This window comes from Poecilia formosa, unplaced genomic scaffold, assembly GCF_000485575.1.
Source record: "Poecilia formosa unplaced genomic scaffold, Poecilia_formosa-5.1.2 Scaffold70, whole genome shotgun sequence".
Taxonomy (NCBI): Eukaryota; Metazoa; Chordata; class Actinopteri; order Cyprinodontiformes; family Poeciliidae; genus Poecilia; species Poecilia formosa.
Window position 1 is genome coordinate 2,353,243 of NW_006800009.1, and position 25,745 is coordinate 2,378,987.

The 25,745-nt window shown below is 38.6% G+C and overlaps 2 protein-coding genes across 3 annotated transcripts in view; one reads left to right on the forward strand and one right to left on the reverse strand.

Moving 5' to 3' along the window:
* The window catches only part of cmss1 (cms1 ribosomal small subunit homolog), a 43,961-nt gene continuing 18,216 nt past the window's right edge, over nt 1–25,745 (forward strand). For both annotated transcript variants that reach the window (XM_007555531.2, XM_007555532.2), the window contains exon 1: nt 1–141. In XM_007555531.2, the coding sequence (XP_007555593.1) occupies nt 102–141 (40 nt within the window). In that variant the 5' untranslated portion in view covers nt 1–101. The remainder of the gene's footprint in view (nt 142–25,745) is intronic.
* On the reverse strand, nt 759–8,342 carry LOC103140383 (filamin A-interacting protein 1-like). Its single transcript, XM_007555530.2, has 2 exons — nt 8,182–8,342; nt 759–5,720 (listed from the first exon to the last, which is right to left on the reverse strand). The coding sequence occupies exon 2, from the start codon at nt 5,457–5,459 to the stop codon at nt 3,264–3,266; it is 2,196 nt and encodes a 731-aa protein (XP_007555592.1). The 5' UTR covers nt 5,460–5,720; nt 8,182–8,342; the 3' UTR covers nt 759–3,263.

Here is a 25,745-nt window from a genome sequence, read left to right on the forward strand (position 1 = left end):
CAAACGCCACATCATCAGCTTTGACCGAGGTGCCGTGAACATCTCACTGACATGCGTTCTTAGCGGTCTATTCGGATTGGCAGCATCACTAGCACGAGAATATGGGAGACGATTTAGGTGACGACTGGTGGAACCATGACGGTAATATCAACTTTTCGCTTCGTTCGTACGGTATGATGTGTAAGCAGTGGCGGCATATCCCGGCTGGCTCATGCTGTCACGTGAAATCTGTTACAGTGGCTAGCCTTAGCTAATAGTGCTAAATGTAGCTTTACCAACAGCACATAAAGTAATTAGATGACACGTGGAAAACATTGAGCACAGGTGTGCTTTATGTTGCTAATTACAGCGATAAACTATTCAGGAACGCTGGTAGTTTAATTGGTTTTAAGTAGAGGTTGTGCGAAACACGTGTTTCTTCTAAGTCTTCCCACAGACTTAGAAAAACAGATAATGCTAACACAAACTACGGAAGCTTCCATAATGTTGGTTCTCATGTCCTCCGCTCTCTTGAATGAGTTGGGGTTTTTTCCACACAGATATTAGTGCTCTGGTTCTGCTCGTCACATGTTAAACTTCATATATCAACAAAGGAAATTCCCTGCTGCTACTTCTTGCATAGCTCACAAGCTCGCTGCATACCAATAGATGGCAGCCATGTAGTTTTTGTCCAACACACCGAACTGATTGTGTTGGACAGCTGAGTGATGCTGTGATGTGAGGAAGATAAAGAAACATGAGTCCAGAAGAGAAGCGAATGAAAGAAGAGTTTTTATTCAGGATGGTTTAATACGATACATTAATGTCACACATGATCCTTACCAAAACAAGACACTTGCTGAAAAATAGCAGAACATACAGGAAAAAGTTACTCCAGTCAAGGTATGACCATAAATGTAATGTCTTTAAGATTATCAGCTCTTAACAATATAAACACAACAGTATGTACTCATAAACAGCCAGTGAGAAGAGCAAAATATTTGCCATGCTTCCATTTTTTTACGATTGACATTTGATAAAATATTTCAGTGCTTTTATTTTCACTTAATTCCATGATTTATGCCAGTAAACATATCTGCAGCTTTCTACGTCAGATTTTTGTTGAGCTTTTCTTTTTTCTTCATGGTAACATTTCCATATAATATCGGCAGGGTTCCAGATACTTGCATGTTGTAGAAACTGTTGCCGTTTCTTCCCTTTGTAAAGATGCACAAACCAATTGTCAGAAATTAAATCCAACCAGTTTCCTCCTGATCGGTTCTGATCAGTGATTGACAGGTCAACGTACCGTCAATCCCATGTCTTTCATGTCAGTAAATTAATTAAAGCATAGAACTTCCTCCCTTTCAGCATTTAATTTGCACTTTTATTTGGACATCAGCATGTTGTGCTTGCAAAACACAAAGAAATACCTCTTTACTCTAACATTTTTTGTTGTATTTAATACTGTTACCTCCTTACCTACCCACCTCTATTACATAATTTGTAGCACATTTTCTGTTTTATTTGTCACAGTCCTTAAAAACAAAAATATTCAGGTATAGTAGCTTCTGACATTAACAATATTATGGCCATATCTTTGTTCAGCTTTTTATTTGAAAGCATAATTTCATGTAATGAACTAATATAACTTCATTTCAGCTAAGGAATCGCTGCCTTTCCCACTGGACCTGGTATAAACATACATCACTGCCCTTGATATCAAACGGATGAGGGAAGATATCAAAGATGTATGCTTTCTGTGACCCATTAGCTTTACTGTCATCCTTTCTTAACCATATTTATATGACAGTGCTCTTTGAAACAAAATGCTGTAAGTGTGACAGCAGACCGACAAGGCAGAAAATGAGATCTGAAGTCTGTTCGTAAGGGCATATAATTGACCTTGAAGTTTCATGAATGAAGCAAAGATTTGCAATACCCCATGTGACTGATGATGTTGTTTCATGTGGGTAAATGTTCACACTAATAATAACAGAGATTTTCAAAAGAGTTTCAGGCAGTACCCTGAACAGCCAGATACCTCATTCATCCTCGCCAACTAAACACACCAGGCTAGTTAACTTCTTCTAAATCTGTTACCATCATTTCCGGAAATGCTGCTGGATTCCTTTACAAAAGTCATTACCTTGCAACTAGATCAAATAAATGTTTTTAGTACACCTTTGATGAATCAGGACTTTGATCGCCCATTTACTAACCCCCTTTTATGTGACTATACAGTTATTTTCCGCTTGTTGCTTTATTTCTGATTTAATGTTGTAGAAAGAATCAAATTACATTAATACAGATACCAGACTGACAGATCTAGCTTGAACTCATGTTGTTGTTGTTTTTTTTTTTGTTTTTTTTTTTACTTATTTCAAGCTGAAGGCTGAGATCAGATCCTCTATTTCGGGCCCATTTCAGCATTGTGTATTCATGTTTTGATAGAAGAAATGATTTTCTACTCTGTATTAAAGTAAATGTTATTGAATTGTTTTGATGTTTTCTCTATTTTTAACATCACAGTTTTGGAACTTAAATTTTAAGTTGCTATCAAGATGGCAAATTCACATAGATGTGTTTTTATACAAAAACAAAAATTTTCCTACTTTGAACATTATTCCTGAAAAATTATCTTGCTAGAAAAGTCTTATTAATAAATAAATTCCTAGATGGTATTCTCAATTTATTTTTGTCTTTATTAGACATAAGATTCTCACAATATGGTAGCCTTTTGTACTGTTAATGGAAAAGTGTTGTAAAAAGAAACAGTTTTGCTTCTTTCAGCCAGTTGATCAGCATTGTATAGCAACAGGTGAGGGAGGGGCTTACTCTGTTCTTTAAAAAACTGGAGAAAATTGTGGTCACTTTGGGGCTCCCTTATGTTTAATTAAATGCTTTTTTTTTACTTTTGGAACATTACAATTAAAAATTATTGTTTCAAAAACTGAAACCTTTCAAAGTCCTGGTACCCTTGATCCCAGTAACTGTTCTGTATTAAACTAAAGAGCATCCCACTATCTCTAAAAATACTCACAAAGTGAATGCTATGGAAAAAAAAAAAGTTTAATTTGCCAGAAAATAATGGTTAATGAAGCAAACATTGCAATAAATGCATTACATATTTAGTTAGTGACAGTTGTACAAGTAGCAATTAAGATATTTTTAAAGGTTATAAGAAGCAGTAAATGGGTTTAACAAAGGCACCGCTGGGAGGCTATGATGGTTATATGAGAATAAACAAATACTCATTTAGGTATTAAATTACATCTTTGCTCCTAATCATAAAGACCACTAACGGCGATGTTTGAGTGTGAGGCATGAGCATTAGCAGGGGAGATGGTGATGCTGCTTGTGATCTTGCCAACACCTTTCACGTGACATCCATTGGCAACTACTTGAGTCCTTTGCTCATGCCGAAGGTAGTACGGCCCAACAGGTGGCGGGATGCTTTGGCCCATACCATTTAGAGGGTGGATGTATGGGCTCCCCAGATGGATGTGGATCTTGCTATCCTCCGTTGTAATGATACTGGGACTTGTATCGCTGCTGTTGGACATTTGACGCTGCCAGCTGTTGGATCGCTCAGGAGTTTTGCAGAAGACGGCTGGATTTGCAGTTTCTGTTGGCTCAGGAGAACATGTCCTGACTGTGACGATCTGAATGGGTGAGTTGTTGTCAGGTGTTGCAGAGCGGGATGATTTTGGACTGAGCACTCGAGAGATGGGTGTTCCATTGACCGGGGAAAGGGTTCGGTCAGGACTTGAAGATGGATTCTTAGGATTAGCCACAGGTGAACTTGAGCTCTGAATGATGGTAATTCTCTGCTTTGGAGAGGCCCCGCTCGTTGGGATGGTGGCAGTGCTGGTGTCTCCAGAAGGGCTGGTAATCTCAAGCGTGGCTGTGCTGATCATGTGATGTGGTGTAACTTTAATTTGTAAAGGCTGCCCTGGTGTGTGTGTCAGCATCATTACCTCTCCGTTAACTGTTTGCTGCATATCCACTTCTGGATGGCTGCTCATGCTGTTATTTGCAGTGTTGAAGTTGTCGATGCTGCTGACAAGAGTGCTTTCTCTATTTGTTACTTCAGTATTTGGGTTTAGATGCTTGTCGGTGTTTACCTCACTTAATCTCTCGATGTGCATGTTGCGAGTTGAAATAAGGCTTTCCCCAGAATCAGTTTGCACTTCTTTGGTGGTCTGATGAAGATCTGAGAAATGGTTATTGGTTCCAGGCGTCCAGTTCTTGATTTGTCTATAACCGTTGAGCTCACTGGTCAATTTCTCCATCTGCTGGGCCAGCTCTTTGTTCTTGGCTTCCTGCTGGCTCAGTTTTTTCTGCAGTGTTGACTGATCCATTTGAACCTTGCAGATTGACTCCTCCGTCCCCATCAGCTGCTGGAGTTTCTCCTTCAGGGCATCTATTTCTCTGGTTAGGAGTCTGGATTTGACTTGCTCTTTTTGAAGATGGCAAAGAAGAAGGTGCTCCTTGTTGACCTCTTCTTTTTCTCCATGCTTGTAGCTGGAAAGCTCCTTCTTTGCCTCCTCTAGCTCTTCTGTTAAAGCTTGCGACCGTCTCCTTTCATCATTCAACCTCCTTTCTAGGGCCTCTAAGTCTTCTTCCACTTTCAGCAGTTCTGCCTCCAATACCTCCTTGTTTTGGAGTCTCTTCTGCAGCTCATCAAGCTCTTTAGTCAGCTCTTTAACTTTGTTGTCCTCGGTTTGGCACAAATGGCTGGTGTTGCTTGTGTACTTCTCTGCTTTCTCCTTCCTGTTCTCAAAGAGGTTTAACTTTTTCTTCATTGTGGTTATTTTACTCTGCAGCTCCCTGTTCCTCTCCTCCTCTGTTTTCAGTCTGTCTCTGAGCTCATCCTTTTCCTTCATAATGTCCTTAATCTTCTCTTCTAAATCTGCCTTAGATCTTAGTGCCAGCTGCCTTTCCTCTCTCAGCCTCTCTGTCATCATTGCCAAATTACCTTGCTCATTTTTCTTGCTCTCTTTCTTACTCACTTTTTCCTCTGCCTGTCGGAGCTTCTCTGCCATACTCTTTCTGTCCTCCACCAGAGCCGCAGTCAGCGCTCGGAGCTTGCCCAGGTCTTGTCTAACAATCATTTCACTTGTTTCTAGCCGACCCTCAACAGCCTCCAGCTCTCTCACCCTAATTCTCAGTGCATCAAGCTCTCCAGACATCATCTTGCTGTACTCTCTCTCTTTCTCCAAGTTGCTCTTCAGAATACTACAGTCCTGTTTGCTTTTGCCCAAAGCTTCCTCCATCCTCTCCATTTCACAGATTCTGCCGTTGAGCTTATCCACCTCAAACTTTAAGCCACGACAGTGCCTGGCCTCGTTTGTTAGTCTGCGGTCAAGGTCTCGACACTGGTCTGCCATCCGTATCAGCTCCTCGTCCTTCCCTTCCATTTCCACCACCCTCTTCCTCAGCACCTCCACCTCTGTTAACAGGCTTGGGGCCGTCATGGAAACTTGGTTAAGCAGCTCTGCAGTTGCAGAAATGTGAGCTGTTCCTTTACACTGGGTGGATCAGTGGATGGAGCCCCTTCTCAGTATGAATGATGGGGACAGTCAAATCCTTGATTGTACGCTTCTGTTCTTCCACCTCAATTAAATGTTGTGGTAAAATCCTTCAGCTTGGTTAACTCCTCTTTTACAGTTGAGATTGCTCGTTCATTTTTCTCTCAATTTTGCAGTATCTTTTGTCCTTTCAATGAGAGCTTGAGTCTGTAGAGGTAAAAATATACATTTCAGACAGGCTTTAGAGCAGTTATCAGTATCAAGGTGAGAAATATAGCAATATGAAATGACCTTCCTGTAAAAACCTTCGGTGAAAATCCCACTGTATCATGGTATCACTACAAATACTTTTAACAAAAATGCAAAGCATGATCTAACTGCTTTCTTTTCAAAAACTGAAGCTTAAAAATTACCTATTGAGTTATAATGATGTGATCTGTGGCATTTATGCATTACATTTAATCCAATACATAGAACTGAACATAAAAGAGAGTATAAATATCTTGTTTTTTGTAGTGTTGTGAAAGGTTGTGGTGCATGACGGCAGTTGAACTATATTAATATTTATTGCAGCAGCTGGAAAATGGGAGTTAAACAGTTTTTAGAACAATATTTATTAATGCTACTTGGTTATATTAAAAGATTATGAAATAATCAGCTGTGAGCACAGAGACAGTTTAGAGACAGCTTTTGTCATTCTAATGCAAATCTGACACAATTACGGCTGAAGTGGTGTTTTTACTTTTTTCTTCCGTTTTTTTTCATTAGATTGAAAAGTAAACCAGAAACTGAATTTTTAAACTTGGTACTCACACAGTTTTGATTGACTGTTGTCCGTAAAGTCCCTGACAAAAGCAGGTTTTATGTCTGGGCTCCAGTTTCTTAAGGGCCAGAGCTCGCTTTGGTGGGCCACAAAGAGCTAATACAGTTCATCACTGGAACATGTGTGGTGGATAAAACAGACATGTTGATCTTTCCAACTACAGTTTTAAAACGGCATTCCAGCACTTTTGCTCTCCTCGCTGTTGCTGGGCATTGCTAGTCAGCTGCCTGACAACAGACTACTACTCTTTTCTGTTGCGTAAGCTACAAGAAAGACAAATGTATCTGTTTGGAAATATGTCCAAATGTGGAAAACATCAAAAAGACACGGTGTGGAAACTAAATGAAAACTATCCGTTATTCTTATTGAAGTAACACTGTTGTACAGTTACAGCTGACCAACACCTGACTGGAGGGTGGCTACTAACACAGACAACCCAACTACCAGCTGGTATTAACTTTGTTATGAAAGAAGCTCTATTCTGTGGAATAAGTCTTTAAAACTACTACAGAATTTAGAAGTTTATTTTTCATTTTGCTTAAGTCGGTGAATAAAATTCAGAAATATCGATTAAATCTTAATAGTAATTGTTTTGTCAGCAGCTAGATGTTATCCATTTGCTTTACAATGCTTTGTGCCATCTGTGGCATATTCACTATCATAACGGAGAAAATCTAATACCTATGTGAGGCTAATTTGTTCATGTTTTCATCACATAACTCTTAGCCTTTACTAGTTTGGTCATAGCTACCTTTTTGGCCTGATGTATTCCATCATTCTGTGACAATTTGTTGTATAAAAACTGTACAAATGCTCAACAACATCCATGATGTTTTTTTCTATAATACATGCAACATGTTGTTACCTCAACATGTCTCTTTATTTTGGGGTATTTCTCTCTAGTGAGCATGTAATCTGTAGGATCTTTTGACTTGCATGGCAGATGGTCCCTTAGTAGGGAGTGTTAGTTAATTAAGAAGTTCTCCTCTCAAGTACCCGCAGCACTGCAGCCAGTTGCCCTCCCTCTGTGCACCTCGAACGTTACCAAACTTGCAGCTTGGAGAGGCAGGAATTCCCCGTTGTTCTTGAAGTAATTACAAACTGGCTACTTCTCATCAATAGATGTCAGTCCTCAACATTTCCCTGGATGCATACCAGAATTGAACTTGGAATAGAACCAGAAAGTTTGAAAAAATAAATACACACAGAACAATTGCTAACGCCGAGTGTTCCTTTGCTCTTTTACCCATATATAAAACTCATTGTGTTTCTCCATTTGCTGCCGGTGTTGCATTCTAAAGCTCCACAAAGTGCTGGTATTTAGTTCTACTTTTTTCTTTGTTTTTGTAAAAAAAAAAAAAATACAAAACTCTGCTATTGCTTATAGGTTGGAAAAATCTCAGTTAGCCATGTGTTCTGAAAATATGAGACGTTTTAGCCAAGGGTAGAATGTGTCTCCTAAATGAAATGCAGGGCTGGTTAGAAAGGACGGCACAAATGTTTTTATTAGCTAGCTGCATACCTGAACCTTCACTAAAGTTTCTCTGAGGTTTAATTTGGCATGTTAGTTGGCTGCAAAAATGCTCAAGCAGAACATTTAGAACCCCTAAAGTGTTAAGATATAGTTCAGTGACAGCTTAACTTCAACCGGAAAATTCATATTCTTTTAGACGCTTTGATTAGCGTGGCTTTGTAAAAGAGTCCTTATCAAATCTTTGCAGTTATTTACTTGTCAGCAGCAGTCCATCTTAAACTATCTTACAAATATAGCAGTTTTTTAAGGAACATCTGAGTCCAATGAAAGTTTGCATGTTTTTTGTTGCATTAATGCGTCTAGTTTCATACCTGCACAAAGAAGTCGTTCTTTCCGTCTTTAAAATCCCTGGAAAAGGCTGTTTTCCCGGTGATGTGGACATTCCATCCGGAAAACCAAACATTATGAGAAGTTCTCTGCAAACTGACTCTCACTCGCAGTAAGTCTGTGGCGCCCATTACATCATCAGCATGTCCTTATATGGGACTGCACAAGCTCTAGAGCTCTCTCTGTGTGTGTGTGTGTGTGTGGGTGTGTGTGCGTGTGTGAGCATGTGTGTTTTCTCTGGACTTCAGCCCAATCCAGATGAGGTCATTGTACAGTCATGCCAAAGAGACTAATGGGAAGGACAGAATGGGCTTGTGTGTATGCACATGCAATGAAAATCTTTAAGCACAGTTAGCATTTGAGAGGATAACGCCTTCTGTTTACAGATTAGAGATGGCAAACACCTAAAGAATGCTGCCTTAAGCGTCAACCCCTACTGTCGCTCGTGTAGAAGCATGTGGATTGTATCATGTTGTGTATTTGTGCCGAACTCTCATATGTTTGGAGAAGAGAGGCATGTTTTCTGAGTTGAGCAGCTTTGCCTAGGGCCTGATAACCTGACTGGAAGATGACATCAGCACTTCATCGACTCTCAATTGCATCCATATGTTTGTTCTCTGTCTTCTCTTTCTCAAACTTTTCTTCAGCTCAGTGTTTGTCATATTCTTTATCCCATGTTTGCCGTTGCTTTTAAGTCTTGAACTTTCTCCGTTTGTAAATCCCAACTTCTGATATTTTTTCCCCTTGCCTTTGTTGTTGCAGTTTGTTGGATGAAAAATTTTCTTTGTGGCATAAGGCACATTTGGGTTCTCCGTGGAGCAAAGAGGGAGTGATTATGCTCTCATTACTCCCACAACCTCAAAGTCCTCTCTGTCCCGACAAGAATCCAAAAAATTATAATTGACTTGTAATAATCTTGCTCGTTTGAGGAGAGTCCAGAAAGTTCAGTTGGAGAAACACTTCATCATAGGGCTGATCATTTTTCCTTTTGAAGACACATAGTTGTGTGAGCTATCTCTGGGAACTATATTTTCTTTTTGTTTGTCGAGCACTCAGAGGCCCGTGTTTGTCCCAGGGTTATGTTGCAATTGGCGATTTACAAAACACACATTCTTTTAAGATTTCTTAAGAAATCCCCTTCTTATTTGTCTTTACAAAGTGTGACTCTACTAAGCAGATGCTTAATACTGGTATCAAGGTATACCAAAGTTTCAAAAAGTAATATTTTCATAATAACCACAATATTGAGTCTTGTATATATTTTTTATAGATTCTTGTAATGAGATGACAAAAATAATTAAGGTTCTTATTTTTTTTATTAGCTTTATCGAGTTGATTAATGCAGTGCCGCACCACCCTCACCTGTTGTCACGTGGTGCAGGTCAGTTTACTACAAGAAGTTAGTTTGTAAGCTACAAGCAGCAAGTGTGTCCTGATATGACTGCAATAACTTTTTTTTTATTATTATTATTAGGAGTGGTGAAAAAGCAGTAAAATTTCCTACATTATCATCTTACTTTCTGGCTGGTAATTTTACTCTATTTTACACTTGATAAAGCCAGAGAACGTTCTGATTACTGCTTTCTTTTCTAAAGGACTTCAATCTATTCGCATGACACAATGGAAAATTTTTATCAGGAATTAGAACTTGATTTACTGGTAGTTGCTATTCAGCATTTGGGGCTTTTTGTTTTTTATTTGTGAAGCTTCTGCCTTAGTGTGTAATGAACTAGTTATGTAACAGACCGAGGTGAGGTTAGTATTCTTAGAATGGCTGGTTTCCCCCTTAATCCTTTAATTAATTCAAGGCAACTGTGGCAGCTTGTTAGCTCCTTTGACTGCATATATTTGCTCTTCCTCTGCTTTTATGGAGCTCATCACTTTCAGATGCATGCAACTGCATGTTTGCCTGCTCAGACAGAATTATTCCTGCACTAACCCAATGAATATAAAACAAGATCATTCCTTTGTCCAACTGGTGACTAAATTAAACATTTTCCTTTGACTTGGTGTTTGAAATTTCTCTACAAAGAAAAGCTCTTGAGGAACGTGGTGAAATATTTATATATCTTGTTAAGAAAAGTGAAAGAGAAATCCTCACTCTTTGCACTTTTTTATGATCCCTTTCATGTAGGTGAAGGGCTGACATTTGCACCACTTGTCCTTATCACAAAGAAGTACAAACCTGTCTAAATAATAATAATAAAAAATACTCTTAAATAGCAATTTGTAATATTCCTTTTCTGAGTGGAGGACTGCTGTGTGCTGCTGAAGGTCATGCTTTTACCTGGTTAATGGTTTAAAATGGTTTATCTGGTTAATGGTTAATTTTTTTTTCTTTAAATCACAACCTCTATTGTTCTGGAGATCTCACAGTCTCTCTAGTTGTTCAGTGACTATTGTGTTGCTTCATAAAAATGACGTACTATGGCTGCAACAAAAAGAAGCGGCTCAGCTCGATAACCTTTTTTTGCTTCTGTTAATTACGATGCATATCAAAGGCTTTCAGGTCAATTTGTCATTTCCCCAATTTGCCTGTAAGAAAGAATAAGGAGGATCTAATCAAAGATTTTTATCTTTTCACAATTTGTATCCAGGTATTTAACCATTGCTTAGTTTTTACCAGAGCTTCTTAAAGCTTCCTGAAACATTTTCTTCTGCATTAAAGGAGCATCATCAAATATATTACTGGCATAAAGAGCCTGAATGCCTGGTTCTTGTACAACTGGCAGGTTTTCCAGTCCAAGCTGTTCTTTCTGTAATTGATATTTCATACTATAATATTGCAATAAAAATAAAGTGTCTATATACTGTTCGGTTTTTCATGAACACATTTCCTTAAGAAGTTGAGATTATTGAATCTACCTTGAGCTCTTTGACTTTGAAATCAAATACAAAGTTTCCCCGTTGTGGTTATGAACCCTTGCATGGTTGCTAGGAAACATCTTGTGGAAGACGGCGAAAATACCTCTTTAAAATTTATACCATAAGTGAGCTGATCTTGTTTAGTATTGCTAGTGAATGATGATTTTATTTTTATTTATTTAACTTTTATTTTATCAGGAAAATCCCAGAGATTTAAAGTGTCTTTTTGCAAGAGAACCCTGAGAAAATGTTTTGATCTGCTGTAATTTGAGGCTCTCCCAATCTCTTATAGAAAATGTTGTCCATGTTTCCTGGAACGTTCGAGCTGCAGTGTGTGTGATATATAGAGCAGCTGTGTGTCTCTCTGACACACAGTAAAGTTTACTGTAGAATGAGAAAGAACCAGTAAATGTTTAATCTCCGCTGTTTATCCAAACAAGAATATTCTTAGTCATCTGTTATGCTTGTGTTGTGTTTAAGCATCTGGCTGTCGTCCTCTGGACCCAAACTTTACCAAGATGCTTTTTAGCTTTGTGAGAGCTGCAACTAATTGTTGCAACTTCACTGGATCACAACTAAGTTGTTTTTTGTTTTTGTTTTTTTCAAAGACCCCAGTTTCTAGCTATTCACATGAATTTCTGGTTTATTTTGATTTTATTACCCAATACTAAGTTAACTGGAAATAATTGCTTCTTTTTCATACTTGCTTTATGGATGCTAATGTAAATTTGCTTCTACCCCAAATCCCAGCTGCTTAAAGAACCAAAGGGCTTTGGTTTGTTTTTATGTTTTATGAGTGTATGCATTTAACGTCATACATCTGTAGCAAGCAAAGGGGATGCATTGATTAGAAAGCCACATCAAAAGGGAGGTGAAAACGTGACTGATTTAAAAGAGCTTTGTGGGAGCTGGATAATGCCTCGGAGGAGGAGGTGATTCAGAGCTCTTCTGAACGAATCGGGGCAGAGATGTGTTTTGCATGTCGAGCATATGTGTTTGTGGTTATTGCTCAGAAACACACTGGTTTAGAGAAGACTCTGATAGATGAGGCTGGATCAACCACAGCGCTGCACTGGCATTGTGATGCGCGGATGTAATTGTCCTCTGACACGCAAAAGGGATACTGTTGAATAAAGTGACTGTAATGTGTGAAGGGAATGGCGTGTATATTTTGCAGCTGAAATGGGTCATCTGTTTTGCATATGGCACCTAGCAAGGCTGCTGCTGTGGAGAAATAAAACAGAAGAGGTACTCATTTTAGGATATGTGTAAGATGTTTGAAGGTGATTTAATGAAGTGGGACTTCTTTCTTTGGTTCTTTTCTCTATAATACACTGGTTTTCAGTGTAGGGAGCCAGGTTAAAATGTAGACTATGCAAAATACAAATGCAGAATTTCAGAGGAGAAACGCAGAGGAGGAGATGACTGAAATAACATGCTGGGGATTTTCAGCCAGTGATAAATATTTGGTATCCTCCCACTACAAAAATCCATATTTAGTTCAGGGTTGATCCAAGAAGTTCTCCCTCCTTAACAGGGCCTTTGTTCGGGGGGTAGATTACTACTTGCTTTTGTCTGATTCGGTCCTGATTCCTGCAGTAGAAACGCAAAGGAGAGAAAACTACCATAGTTTCTGAAAAGAAAAGGATTTTGACATTGCAGACATACCCCAGAAGGGGGTTTTACAAAGTATTGACTTGGATGTGTTAACATACCTTTCAAACTAGTATTTACAAAATTACTTTGAAAACTTTTTATTTTCCTTTCATTTCACAACTATGTACTGTTTTGTGTCAGTCTGTCACATAAAATCTCAAAAAACTGTGGAAAGACAGACTCATTGTCTTATGCATTACCCTTTATTGGGCCAAACTCAAGCACTTGTAGCATTTAGTTGTGCATGTTAGGTTTCCACATTCTATTTAAAAAGACAGAATTCTGGTGAACTTAATCACTACAAGCATGGCTATTTCAAGCCCTTAATTGCATGTGTGGCTGCGGTGGATCAGAAAAGCTTTTTCAGTTTGGCACATGGTTGCAGACAACAAGTCTCCGTCCAAGGCTTCAAACCCAGCGCGGGTCCAGCCTCTACACGCGTAGATTACAGAGGAGACTTGGGTAGTAGATGGGCCGAAGCAAGCCAGAACCTTCAACCAAACGGCCCCGTTGTTGGCCCGTTTTTTTAATTAGCTTAGGAGGTCCAGTAATCAGAATCTTGTTGGACCTGGACGTATACTTAGGGCTACCTCTAAATATGCTCTGTATTTAGATAGCAGATAATTTCTGCTCACCAAAAAACCCTCAGTCCATTTTCCAGTTTGGATTAAGGCCGAAGTATGCACTGTGTGGTGTTATTAAATAGCGTAGGAGAGCGGCAATTTAGGTTATGCATGTAATTGCATGAGTGGATGTTTGTGTGTTTACAAGGGAGCGCTTTGCCAGACTGACCGCAGCGTGTAACCAAGTCCAGGGTTTAATGGACTGTGCCTGAGTGGGGTAGCTATAAGCTCTGTCTTGAGGTCACATTCGCTGTCTTGCAGAGATACCGCTGCTAAAAGCCTCCATCACTCAGCCATGACCATCTTTACTGAATGAAAAGAATCTAATCCTACAGACGTGCACATCGCTGAGCTTAGCTTTGGCTTGTTTCATTGTGCAAACTTTTGAATCCTACATCCACTCCTAAAATCCTCAGATAATTCAGATAATAATGGATGGATTTTTCTACAAGCCATGGCTCACTAGTGTCTTATTAATTATGTGGGAAGCATATGACATAAATATTGTCTTTGCTCGGGTATATATTTGATTTTCTTTTTTTTTTTTTTTTTTTTTAGCATTTCATGCACCAACCTGTCTGTCCTGCTCCAGCAGTGTAGTCAGGCCATTGTTCTCTCAGATGAAATCTGTGTGATTCCTCTTCTTCTCCAGTTGGGCCTCATAGTGATCTGCAGAACCTCTCAAGCTTTTCCACCATTAGTTTTCATGAACCCCACTACTTGCCATATTGATTGGGCTAAGCCTCCACTAGCACAAACTCAACTCATCTTTAGATAAAAGAAAACAAAACAAAAACAGTCAAGCAGCAACATTTGTGATAAGATTATAGAGTGTCTTCCCTGAATAGTACAAGATTTAATGAATTCAGTTGCTGCTGAGGTCATGATTGGTGAAATCAGGCAAATCGTCTATAGTGACTTCCACGTTATGGTTGGATTGCTTTGAAGGCAAATTCTCCTGATCATTCCCACCAAAACCAAACATTTTCTATGTATTGGTGCCTTACATGTCTTCTCAAGGATAGTATTTAGAAAGTTGTCCAGGTGTACTTAGCAGATACTTACAATTAATCAGAGCTTTATCTTCTCAAATTATTTATTTTTAAGCGATCTTGTTGGGGGGGAAAAAAAGTAATATCTTTTGATGAGGTTAATGTTTGTGCAGAAAGGAAAAAATAATGAGCTATAATCTGTCTTGTATAGAAGAGTTTTTTTAGTTGCATTTTATTTTAAAATCTACTGGATGATAGTATATTTGTAGATTTTCGGTATGACAGCATAATATCAGGAAATGAGTGAATAGGATAATATTCAATACCAAACACTCCTTTAAGATTATGATATTGAAAAAATGGACGTCACAATGACTTTGGCGATTCGTATAAGGTGGCTTTAATTTTCAGCGATATGTGAGGCAAGTTATTTATTACTAAGATACTTTCACTTTTATATTTTGCATGATTCTTGAAGAGAAAACAAAATTGGCTAATGTAGTTATCAGCAGGTCAGAGCTTTAAAAAGTTGCTAATCTGAAATTGACCATGACAATATAATAACAATGTAATGCTTACTGTGTACTTTCAACTGTTTTATGTATGCAACATTTTCACATTTGTTTTAAAGAAATAACAAAATTCAAGTAGTCTAGCTGTACAGATCTATCCACAGTGATCCACTGTGTGAAACACCTGTAGAGCAAACTAACAAATTTGTGCAACTTCACTATATGCTCTTTTGTCAGACTGTAATACATCCATCTCATTAGATTTGATTATTCACTCCATATGGTGCCTTGTTTCACACGACTGGCTGCGGGCACCTCAGCAATTGATTTTATTGTGAACATCCTGTAAGTGGTCCTGCTGGGCCAGGAGGGAGTCTCTCTGCAGGGGGGCAGAGCACCATCCCCTTTCTGCTGAGTCCATAGTGGGGCCCCAAGGAAAACCTAATCTGTCTTCTCTGATTTCAAAACAGTGGTTACCTCATCTCTGGCTTGGTGTGAGGAGAACAACAGATTTCATTACATTATTACATTACTTTGAGACGGCTGTACTTACAGAATGTTATTTTTCTTTTTTTTCCCCAGAATATATAACATGAACTGAAAAATGAGGGAACTGTCCTACTTAAATCTGTCTTTTTAGAGTATTTAGAAAGAAAACAAGACTTGTTTTCTCTTGAGTAGCTGTCCTCACACTTCTCGCTGTTGCCTTGCATGCTTTGATTTAAAAAAAAAATGTATTTAGGAACCTGCATGGAGAGGTAGCAGGCCACTGAAATGTAATATTTTTTTAGAATCCACTTCATTGAAATGAACTGTTTTGCTGCTGTTACCAAATTGGAAGAACTGGAAAATAAGGAACTATTGACAGGGTCATTTGACAACAAGAAGGTTGTGTCCCCAGTGACCAGTGAGGTTGAACAAAGCCATGCATTAAGTGGTTATTGTGTGGCTTCTATGAGTTATGGACTAACTAGTGGTCAGACAGCCTCTTGTCATAACAGTTAGTGTTACTGAAATGAATAGGCCTGTCTGTGCCTGGCATTCATTTGAGCGAGGCTCATTTACTCTCTGCACATTTGCAGCAACAACTATTAGTCTGAAAGAACTGAAATATGGGATTCTAGATTTGCTGGGTGTGTGCGTGTGTGCGAGACGTGTGTGTAATTGAAGCAAATTTCATCAGATAAACAAATGTCTAGCAGCCAACTTTCTGAGTTCATCCAAGAAGGCATCCAGATTCATATTAGCAAAGGATGAGGTCATTTCTTTTTCTCTTCAGCTTTACTGCATTTGTTTAAGCTCCTGGCCAAGAGTGCCTGCTGTTTCTTAGCTGTTCATCAAGGTTTTATAACATGTTTTATTTTGTGGTCTGTTGCATGTTTTAGCTGCATGTTAAACTTTCAGAATGAAACAAAAATATGGTTCATACTTTTGAGTTCTCGTCAAATATATAACCTTTACTTGTGTTTACCTAGCCCACGGAGCAACCCTGGGTTTCTTTAATCAAGGTGAGAACGGACATGTCATGTAGAAACTCTGCAAACCAAAAGCAAGATTTGTGCCACTAGCTCCTTTGTCAGATATACTCAAAGGAGGGTGTCTGTAAAAGTGAAGCATGTGCAGCCTTGAGAAGATAGGAACATAAAGGCCATTCAAAAGCTTGGATAAGATTTTGAAGGTGTGGACTGCAGCTGGAGTCAGAGCTTCAAGAGCCACCACAGTTACAAAAAATGTCATTAGTACCTCAAAGAGAAGGACTGACCTGTTGGTCATCTCTTAGATGGAAGTAAGTTTTGTCTAATTTTAGGATTCAAGATCCCAGGAGGAAGGGTGGGGGTCACAGAATCCTCATTGTTTTAGGTCCAGTGTGAAGTTTCCAGTCAGTGATGACTAGGGGTGCCATGTCATTTGCTGCTGCTGTCTCAGTGGGGATTAGCAAGCTGAAAGTCAGCGCAGCTGTCGACCAGGAAATTTGAGCACTTCATGCTTTCCTTTGTCGACAAGCTTTATGGAGATGCTAATTTTATTTTTCAGTAGGACTTGGCTTCTACCCACTTATCGTTGTAGATTGGTCAGCAAACCAACTGGACCTAAAGCACATATAGAATCCATGAAGTATTGTAAAGAGGAAGGGGAGATGCATCAGACTTAACAATGAGATTGAGCTGAAAGCCACTATCACTATCAAAGTAAGCTGCTTCCACTTGCTTCTTAAAGATTTAACCTGAACCTAAGACTGATCACCTCCATATCACACTGCTGTTATTGTCCAGTTTTCAAAAAAGTTTAATTTAGGCGTTTCATTGGTTACAAGCTAAATTAATATTAATGATAGAAATGGTCAGAGACCAAGGTTCTTCACAGGTAAAGGTAATCTTGCCCTCCTAGCTTAGAGGAAAGTTCCTACCTTTAGTGAAGGAGATCAAGAATCTCAGGGTTTTGTTCACAAGTGAGAATGGAGTGGAAGATTGATAGACGGATTAGTGCTGCTGCTGCAGTAATGGGGACGATGCAAGGGGTTGTTGTGGTGAGAGATAGAGCAGAGCCAAAATTTAAGGTTCTCAATTTACGAGTCAGTCTACGTTCCTACCCTCATCTACGGTCATGAAGTTTGGGTCATGAACAAGATCCCAGATACAAACGACCGAATTGAGCTTCTTCTCTCAGGTGGCTGAAAGTTCCCTTATACATAAGGCAAGGAGCTCAGTCAACTAGGAGTAGAGCCACTACTCTTTCACATTGAAAGGAATCAGCTGAGCTGACTCAGGCATCTTTTCTGGATGCCGCCTAGAAGCCTGTTTTGGGGGTTGTTTCTGGCATGTCCCTAAGGGAAAGTGCCCAGTACCTGCCCAGTAATATGCCTCTCAGCAGACCTGGGAATGCCTCTGACTTCACCTGTGGACCTGGAGATAGTGACTGGGAAGAGGGAAGTCTCTGCTGAGACTGCGACCCGGTTGTGAATAAGCGGATGGTGGCAAGTTCATAAAGAAATGAAGTTAACAGAAACAAATACTTGAAATGCATCCTGAATTTTCACTTACTAAAACAACTTTACCTTAATGTTTTAATGTATTATGATGCATCTGTAGGTCTTTTTTGTTTTGCTTTTTACATAGACAGGATCTGACAGACATTTTTAGGTAAGTTCTTCACCTTTGGGGACTTTGTACATCAATGGGGAGACAGTTTGGTTTGTTAAAGGAGCTTACATCAATGTTGGTCTGGTTGATAATGGAGATTGACAGAGTAGTTGCACAATTTTCATGGCTTTTTAAGAATTTAAATTGATTTATATGTGTTCATTTTGCTACCATCAGTTCTACAGGAATCCCTGATAATCATAGGTCCATTTAGAATAGAATACCCTGCAAATTGATTGAAATACAGGCATTTGTGTCGCATAACCTTCACTGTATGAGTGACGTGAACATTAAATGACTCCATTATGTTTTAACAAAGTGAAAAAATATTCCATATTGATTCCATGTATTTAGACAAATGTAAGAAGAACCAACTTCTTGTTAGTTTGTTTTAAATGAACGCTGTCAAACATTTGTAACTTTATCCCTAAATAGTTTAAACTCAACATTAGTGAATTTCCGTCTTTAGGAGTGCTATGCTGGTTTTGCTTTAGCTACACTAAAACAAGAGTACGAAAATAAACACTTCTATAGTATGAGGTAATGTAATACCGTCTGGTAAGTTTATGTTTGACACTTGCATAGTCCTCTTTTGTAATAGCCCTGTTGGGATGCTTGTTTTGTGTGGCCTAAGCATTGTTGGTGGTCTTTCCTTTATTGCATTAACAAGTCTATAAATCAAATTGTAGCCATAATTGTGGAAAGAAACACTGCAAACATTTGGTTGAGAGTATTGTCATGAAACGTGGTCCACATGGTTTTGCAATGATGTAAGTTGTTGTTCTGAAGGAGGCTTTTTTTTTTTGTCGACTAGGACCCCATTAAAAGCACGCTTAAAATGAATAGCACTTTTTGTGCGACTATATTTAAACTCCCATGTTTATTCTAAGATTTACTGGTAGAATACGCATGCATTACATCATCGTAGGGTTACATTCATGGATATAACCAAGCTTTATATGGAGGCTTGTGACGAGTAGAAACCTTTTCGTAGTTTCGTATTTTCTCCAAAACACTTTCATTCATAATTTCTTTTAGAATAATAATACATGTTGGATGGCAAAAGACCACACTGATGGCCTGTTTTCAGTGTTAATGAAATGTGCACAAGAAATGTGTGCATAAAGAACAATCTTACAAATTATACCATAAAGTCATTCGTGTTCCAGTTCATGTTTTGCTTAAACCTAAGAAATGTACATTTTTAATCACACCAGAAATGTAAGCCCACCTTACATTGGCTACCCTGTGTTGTCATGTAGTTCTTGTAAAAGCTTAAAAGCTTTGGGTTATTTACACAGCCTTGTATCTCTGATTAGCACCTGCTGTGCAACCTCCTCTAGAGCTCCTATCACACTGTGCCAGCCAGCATTGGCTTTGCTCTAACACGTGGAAGCTGGTGTTCCAATCTAACGTTGGGGATTAAACTGCACAGATCAATCTTTTGCAAAGAGAAGGCAATGGATTTTTTTTTTTTACATACAGGGAGGAATTAAATAATTTTATAAATCAGATGCACACTTCAACTTTTATTGCGATGGAAATCAGTATATCAAACATTGGTGTCTGACCATCATACACTAAAATAACTGGCATTAACTGTACAAATATATGTAGGATCAATACTAGCTATGCACCAAAAGGAATATTTGAGCTGATATCAATTGCTTTTACTATCCTTTGCAGAAACACCATCAAGTGTTTTTTATTGACTCGTAATTGATTTCTTCACTGAGGAGGAATTGTAGCTCATACTTTGCAGAATTGTTTCACACGTGGGAGGTATTCAAACTTTGAATGGCTATGGTTAAGAAAATGCCACAGCATCTCAGTTGGATTTAAGTGCAGAGTTTGACTAGGCCACTCCAAATCCTTTGTCTCATTTTTTTATGTGAAGTAATGGCATCAAAATCTTGAGTAGAAATTATGTTTCCATTAATTTTGATAATTTGTCTTAAAACTGCAAATCACTGGACCACCATATTGAATGCAGATATAGTGTTTTTCTGAACTGCTTTAACTTTTACTTCAAATGTGACAGGACACTCGTTTCCTAAAAGGCCTCAATAGCCCATGGAATATTTTCCCAGAAGCCTTGGATCATCAAGAAATTTTTTAGCAAATCTGAGACAAACGTTTGGTCATTAAATTTGCTTTCTGATTCTTGAACACTTTGGCTAAACTACAAATGATTTCAGAGCCGAGGCCTAAATTATGACTGCACTTGTCTGAGAGCAGAACAGTTGAAAGATTGTGCCTACACTTATTGTCACATGTTTGTGTTGCAGAAACAGTATAGGTACCAGTACTTGCCCCTGTTGTTCTGTGTAAACAAAACAATTAGCTTCTCCAGTGTCATTACTGTTTCAGTTTATATGTGAGCTCAGCAGCTTTAAAAACAGAATCTGAGACTATTTGTCGGAAACGGACACAATCAGTTGCTTCCTGAAATGACTTGATTGATCCTTTTTATGCCCTGTCGGCACCATTGACCATCCATTAAATCTAACCAGCCCTATTGATGGCCTATAAAAGATTACTGGGTTCCCCATTTTGCTGTATGTGATTTCTCTCTACAGCCATAGACTTTAATTGATCTATGGGTATTTGAGCTGTAACCTCTTTGGACTGAGTGAGACTTCAGTCATATAAATGTCTTTCTGACTCTACCATTTGGAACCTCTGTGATAAAGAAGACACTGAAAGTTAAGGGACTTGTATTACCTTTTAATAGATTACTATCATTCTTGTGAGAACACATTTAGATTAGTGGTTGACCGATAGTTTTTCTTTTGCCAATTCATTATAAAGTGAAAGCTGCCTAATTTTGCTTAGCTGGGTTTTTTTAGTTGTTGTCAAAATTTTCCGCTTACTTTCACATGAAATCTGCAGTTGTGGACTGAAATTAGCTAGTTGGAAAAACAGCATCTTAACTCTATTCATGGTGACATTTCAGGTGGCTCATTATTGTTTTCACAACAAAAAAGGCAAGTAGTTACCAGACATCCCTTTTTTTAATTAAATGTGTTTGTCTGTATTTTTGTATTCAACAATAATTTTAGGATACTTAGGGTTTGGTTTGATTGGGCGAGTAATTTTGAAAGGTTTCACACTTTCATTTGGTTTGGTTCACTTTTACACTGTCAACAGCGGCTGTTTTGGGGTGCGATGACAAAAAGGTCCCCCATATTTTCTTCTTTCCTCTCAGATAACAATGTGAGCTTGTTGGGAAATTCTCTGAGATAATTTGCAACTTAAACATTGACGTTGTTAATGTTTCTTTATGGCCTGAACATTCGATGAAAATGACTTATAGATGTCTATCATTCCTAATCGTTTATATAATATGCTAATCAGCTTTTGATTTGTCTTGGATGCTAGACAAATTGAATTAAAAGAAATTAGTTGCAGGAGCAGTGTGTTGAATTTAGCTACATGTAAAAGCACATTTGATGGTCTGAAGCACATGAATTCACTTTAACCTTTAATTTATATCTGAACTGCACGTCTTCGTTACCCCCATAAAATAAATGTGTAAGCTGCCGCTCATTAGTAAATCTATTTCTCTTGCAAGTGTGTCTGTGGTTAAATGAAACGTGTTTAAAGAGTCAACCTAATCGCCTTGCCTGAACCTTATTCTCATTTAAACATCGGTCTAACTTCTCTGCCCACAGGCTGACTGCAAAGTGCTTCGCAGCTCAGTGAACACAGAATATCAAAGTCGCATGGTTTATATTGCCTATTCAAGCAGCTGGCTCGTACCTGTGGAAGGGGCAAAATTCACTAGAAAAATGTCAAACATCTGCTTGACTTGATTACATAAACTTAGGATTGGCTTATATTAATAACTTTAACTTAAGATAATCTGACATTTTCATGTCATTAGATGTCCATCCATCCATCCATTTTCTGTACACTCTTGTCCCTAGTGGGGTCGGGATCGGTGCTGGTGCCTATCTCCAGCGAGCGTTTCGGGTGAGATCATTGGATGTCATCTCCACTATTTTAACTTCTTTCATAATAAAGATTTATATTATTGTAAGATGAATTGGTTGAAATGACCATCAATGATTCAAACGGGAATTTAAAAAAAGCCTTACCTATTGTTTTACTCCTTTTTCGTGTCTGTCAAGCAGGAAGTGGAAACTATCGTGGTACGAAGCTCTTTTCACCTCAGTGGTCGCGTTCTGCTTCCAGTTATCCTCGCTTCTTTGATCTTTGATAGTTTCTCCAAAATCTGTTCACAGTGGGAGTGAGCGAGTGGGAGGAATCATTTGCTTGGCCCACCAATAAAGGGTGTGGTCTTTCAGCAGAAGGGGAGCATGATGAGTGGATTATTGTATCAGGCAAACGTCTCTATAAAGAAACAATATACCATTATGTGAAAAATTAAGATGCCCCAATACAAATTTTGTTTTATATTCATTACACTTAAGAAAATGTACGTTTTACTCATTAAACAAAAGATAAAAATGTGTTTCCTAAAAGGAAAAAGTTAGGACACCTAGTAACCAGCTTTATCCTTTTTGTTTAAATAAAGGTCACTTTTGTTAAAACAGAAGTTATGAAAAACTTGTTAGCACAACTTAAAAGTACCTAACTTCAGTGGGATGCTTCTTGAAGTCATCTACCAGTCTTTGAGGAGGTTTACTCCATTTTTCACTGTGAAATGTTTGAGGGGCTTTTCATATTCAGTTCATTTTTGGTCACAGCATCTCCGTGAGATGGAGACCTGGATTTTGGCTGGTTTTCGGTGAATCTGGTGGATCTCCTGGTGGAGTCGAGGACAACTCATATGCCTTAAGAACATTATTTCAGATCTTCTTGACTTTATGTTGATTTTCTGTGGGAAAATAATAGTCTGGTTATGTTTTTCTAAAAGCAAAGTTTTTCCTCTTTGCAGAACAATCAGCAGCTGCCATAGGTCTTTAATGACATTATTCTTTTAGCAGCTTGCAATTTGCTTTCAATGTAAAGATACGTGAATAGTCAGACCTGGACATGATGGCAACTTTTAATATATTCCACTTTTAGACTATTTTAAATAGGTTTTGAGACCTCTTTAAATGCTTTACCATACTTATAAACTGCTCTCGTGTTTCTGAAGGCCTCAGGTGGCCCTTTTTATCTCACCATGGTGTTCCTTTTCACTTCAACAGTTAGGAGGACATCAGATTAAATGTCTGAGACTTAGACACAGAAAACCTTCAGAAAAGACTTAGACACAGAAAACCTTCAGAAATACTGAGTAACAACTTTCTCATCATGTAGTCACAATGTGATTCAGCTTTGGGTGATTTTTGCCAGTAAGTGAGAATGAATGTGGCGATGTTTGGAATTATTTATACGTAAATATCCAAATGTCCAGTTACATTAAGGTTTATTGGGATGCACCAATTTTTATTACACAAAAAGGAAAAACTAATTCCTATATCTACAATTGAATTCTGTATTGGTAGTTCTGTTACTGAAATTGTACAAAGGGGTGAAAGAAAAAAAAAAACTTGAGAGGAAGGAAGAAATAAAAACCACAGTTGCAAAATAGATTAGGAAACGGTGGATCAAAAGAACAAGCTGGAAAATTTGCATCTGATGTTGGTTTGTAGAGTGCCTTTTTTCTCAGGATGTTCTTTAACTGAAGCAGTGGTCTGCTGTTGCAGATCAGCGATATGCTCAATTTGCTGAGCCACATTGCACACATCCTGATCTAGCTGCATGCATAATCTTTCCTATGCATTTAGACTTAAAAGAGCCTGACATCAAAAGCATATGTGACATATAGGACTTCAAAGATAGGTGATAAATATATCCTCTTCTCAGGTAGTCCAAATGCAACCCACTCACCAGCAGTGAGGGCACTAACCCAGAGACAGTCAGGCTATTGTATGAATCAGAACAAATGTTGCATAAACCACATTCGACTTTATTTTCCTTTTTGAATTCACAGGAACCTTGTATTCCACTTCCTTAAAGTCTGATTACGATACCGCAACACTGCATGCCCAGGCCCCTTACCTCAAGGTTTTTCCACACAGGTTATGGCACATGTGGGGGCTTCCCATAGATATTCATGCTTGGAAAAGGGTTTTTAAGAGTGTCAGCTACAGTTGAATCACTCTTCCTAACCCTCCTGGAAAAGTTAACTGTAGACTGTTGGAAAGGAGTCCCGAACGCAAATATTGAACTTCACATTCAGAAGTAACAGTATGGTGATTGTCTTAGTCATCAAACAGGGGGTCAGATCTTTACCCTCCCTGAAGTACTGATTTGGGCCATAAGCGTTTGGTTGTTCAGTTCACGTCTGTTCTGGATCTGGAGAAAGCTTATGGCCGATCCTCAAGGTATTTTGATAGTCTTTAAGGTCCATCTTGTCCTATTATGAGCAAAGCAAGAGCTTTGTCCACATTTTTGGCACAAGTTGAGCTTGTCCTCAATACAGGTTGGTGTCCATCAGACCTTTCACTAATCCTGTTTATGATGTTCATGAACAGAATTTGAAAGTTTAGGCTATGTTCACCCATTAGCTCTTGATCGTGAAATCCAAATTTTCTGCTGAAATTGGATTTCTTTTGCATGGTCGTCAAAACCTCAATGAAACTTTTGTGTGAACGGTTTAAGTCCCCAAAGTTAACTGCATGAGCAGAAGTAGAACGTTGATGTCATACTGTCTACAAAAGTAATAATGGATGGAGTCGTTTATGGATTGATTTTTAAAGTTTATTCAGCAATGGGAACTGACGAGGTTGTCACAAGATCATAGCAACACAAAGGAAGCTAATTAAAAGAAAACATAACTAATACAAAGGGCCTTTAGTGGAGCTTTGAGTGCAACTTCTGTAGAGAAGTCTGTTTGGATGTGTAGTCAGAGCCAAGAATGGTGGGATTATGATGCAAAGCACTTCACTGACACGGACTTCTTTCGTAATTTCATAATATAATTTTCAACCATAATTTGCGTCTTGATTTACCTTATCTGTCTTCTTCTGGTGCAGAATTATGAATCATGGCCGTTCATGCTGTAGACACTTTGACAACAATCAGATGCATATCCGATTTAGTACCATGGGGTGAAAATAAAATATCTAAATTGGGGCATTCAGACTGTGGTGAAAAAGTCGGATAGGTCGTATTTATTCAACAACAAACAAAGAAGCGGATTTGGTTCGTATTTGCCTGCTGTCTGAACGTAGCCGTTGTCGGGTCTCCTCTTTGCTTTTTGCAGAAGATGTGGTTCTGTTGGTTTCCGTAAGCCATCAGTTCACAGCCAAGTGTTAGTCAGGATGAGAGTCACTTCCTCTTAGTCACTGGTCTGGTCTGTCTGCATTCAAGCTGTGACCTATTGTCATAACACCTGGATGATGATGGAAACAGTGAGACCCCAGATGGAAGTTGCTGGTATTTGCTTCCTGTAAAGAGCCACTGCTTTCTGCATCAGAACAAGTCAACTGAGGTGGTTCAGGCATCCGATAATGATCTCTTCTTGAAGCCTCTCTTGCAAGATTTTTGTGGGCACAAGTCACTGAAAGGAGACCTTAGGAAACACTGAAGAGACTACAAATCCCTTGTGGCCTGGGATGGCCTGGGAATACCTTTTAATCCCCCAGGAAGAGGGAACAAGGGGATATCTGCGATTCCCTCAGCAAATTGCTAAAAGGAAAAAAAAAAACATGACTGGATGAATGTACAGTGGGAAATTTTATACTGATAATGGTCAGCAATTATAGAAAAGTACATCTGTACATTGTTCCAGTGATTGTTTT

Bases quoted from the DNA above. Each gene is read 5' to 3' on its own strand.
- LOC103140383 (XM_007555530.2), bottom strand. From the start codon at position 5,459: ATGACGGCCCCAAGCCTGTTAACAGAGGTGGAGGTGCTGAGGAAGAGG.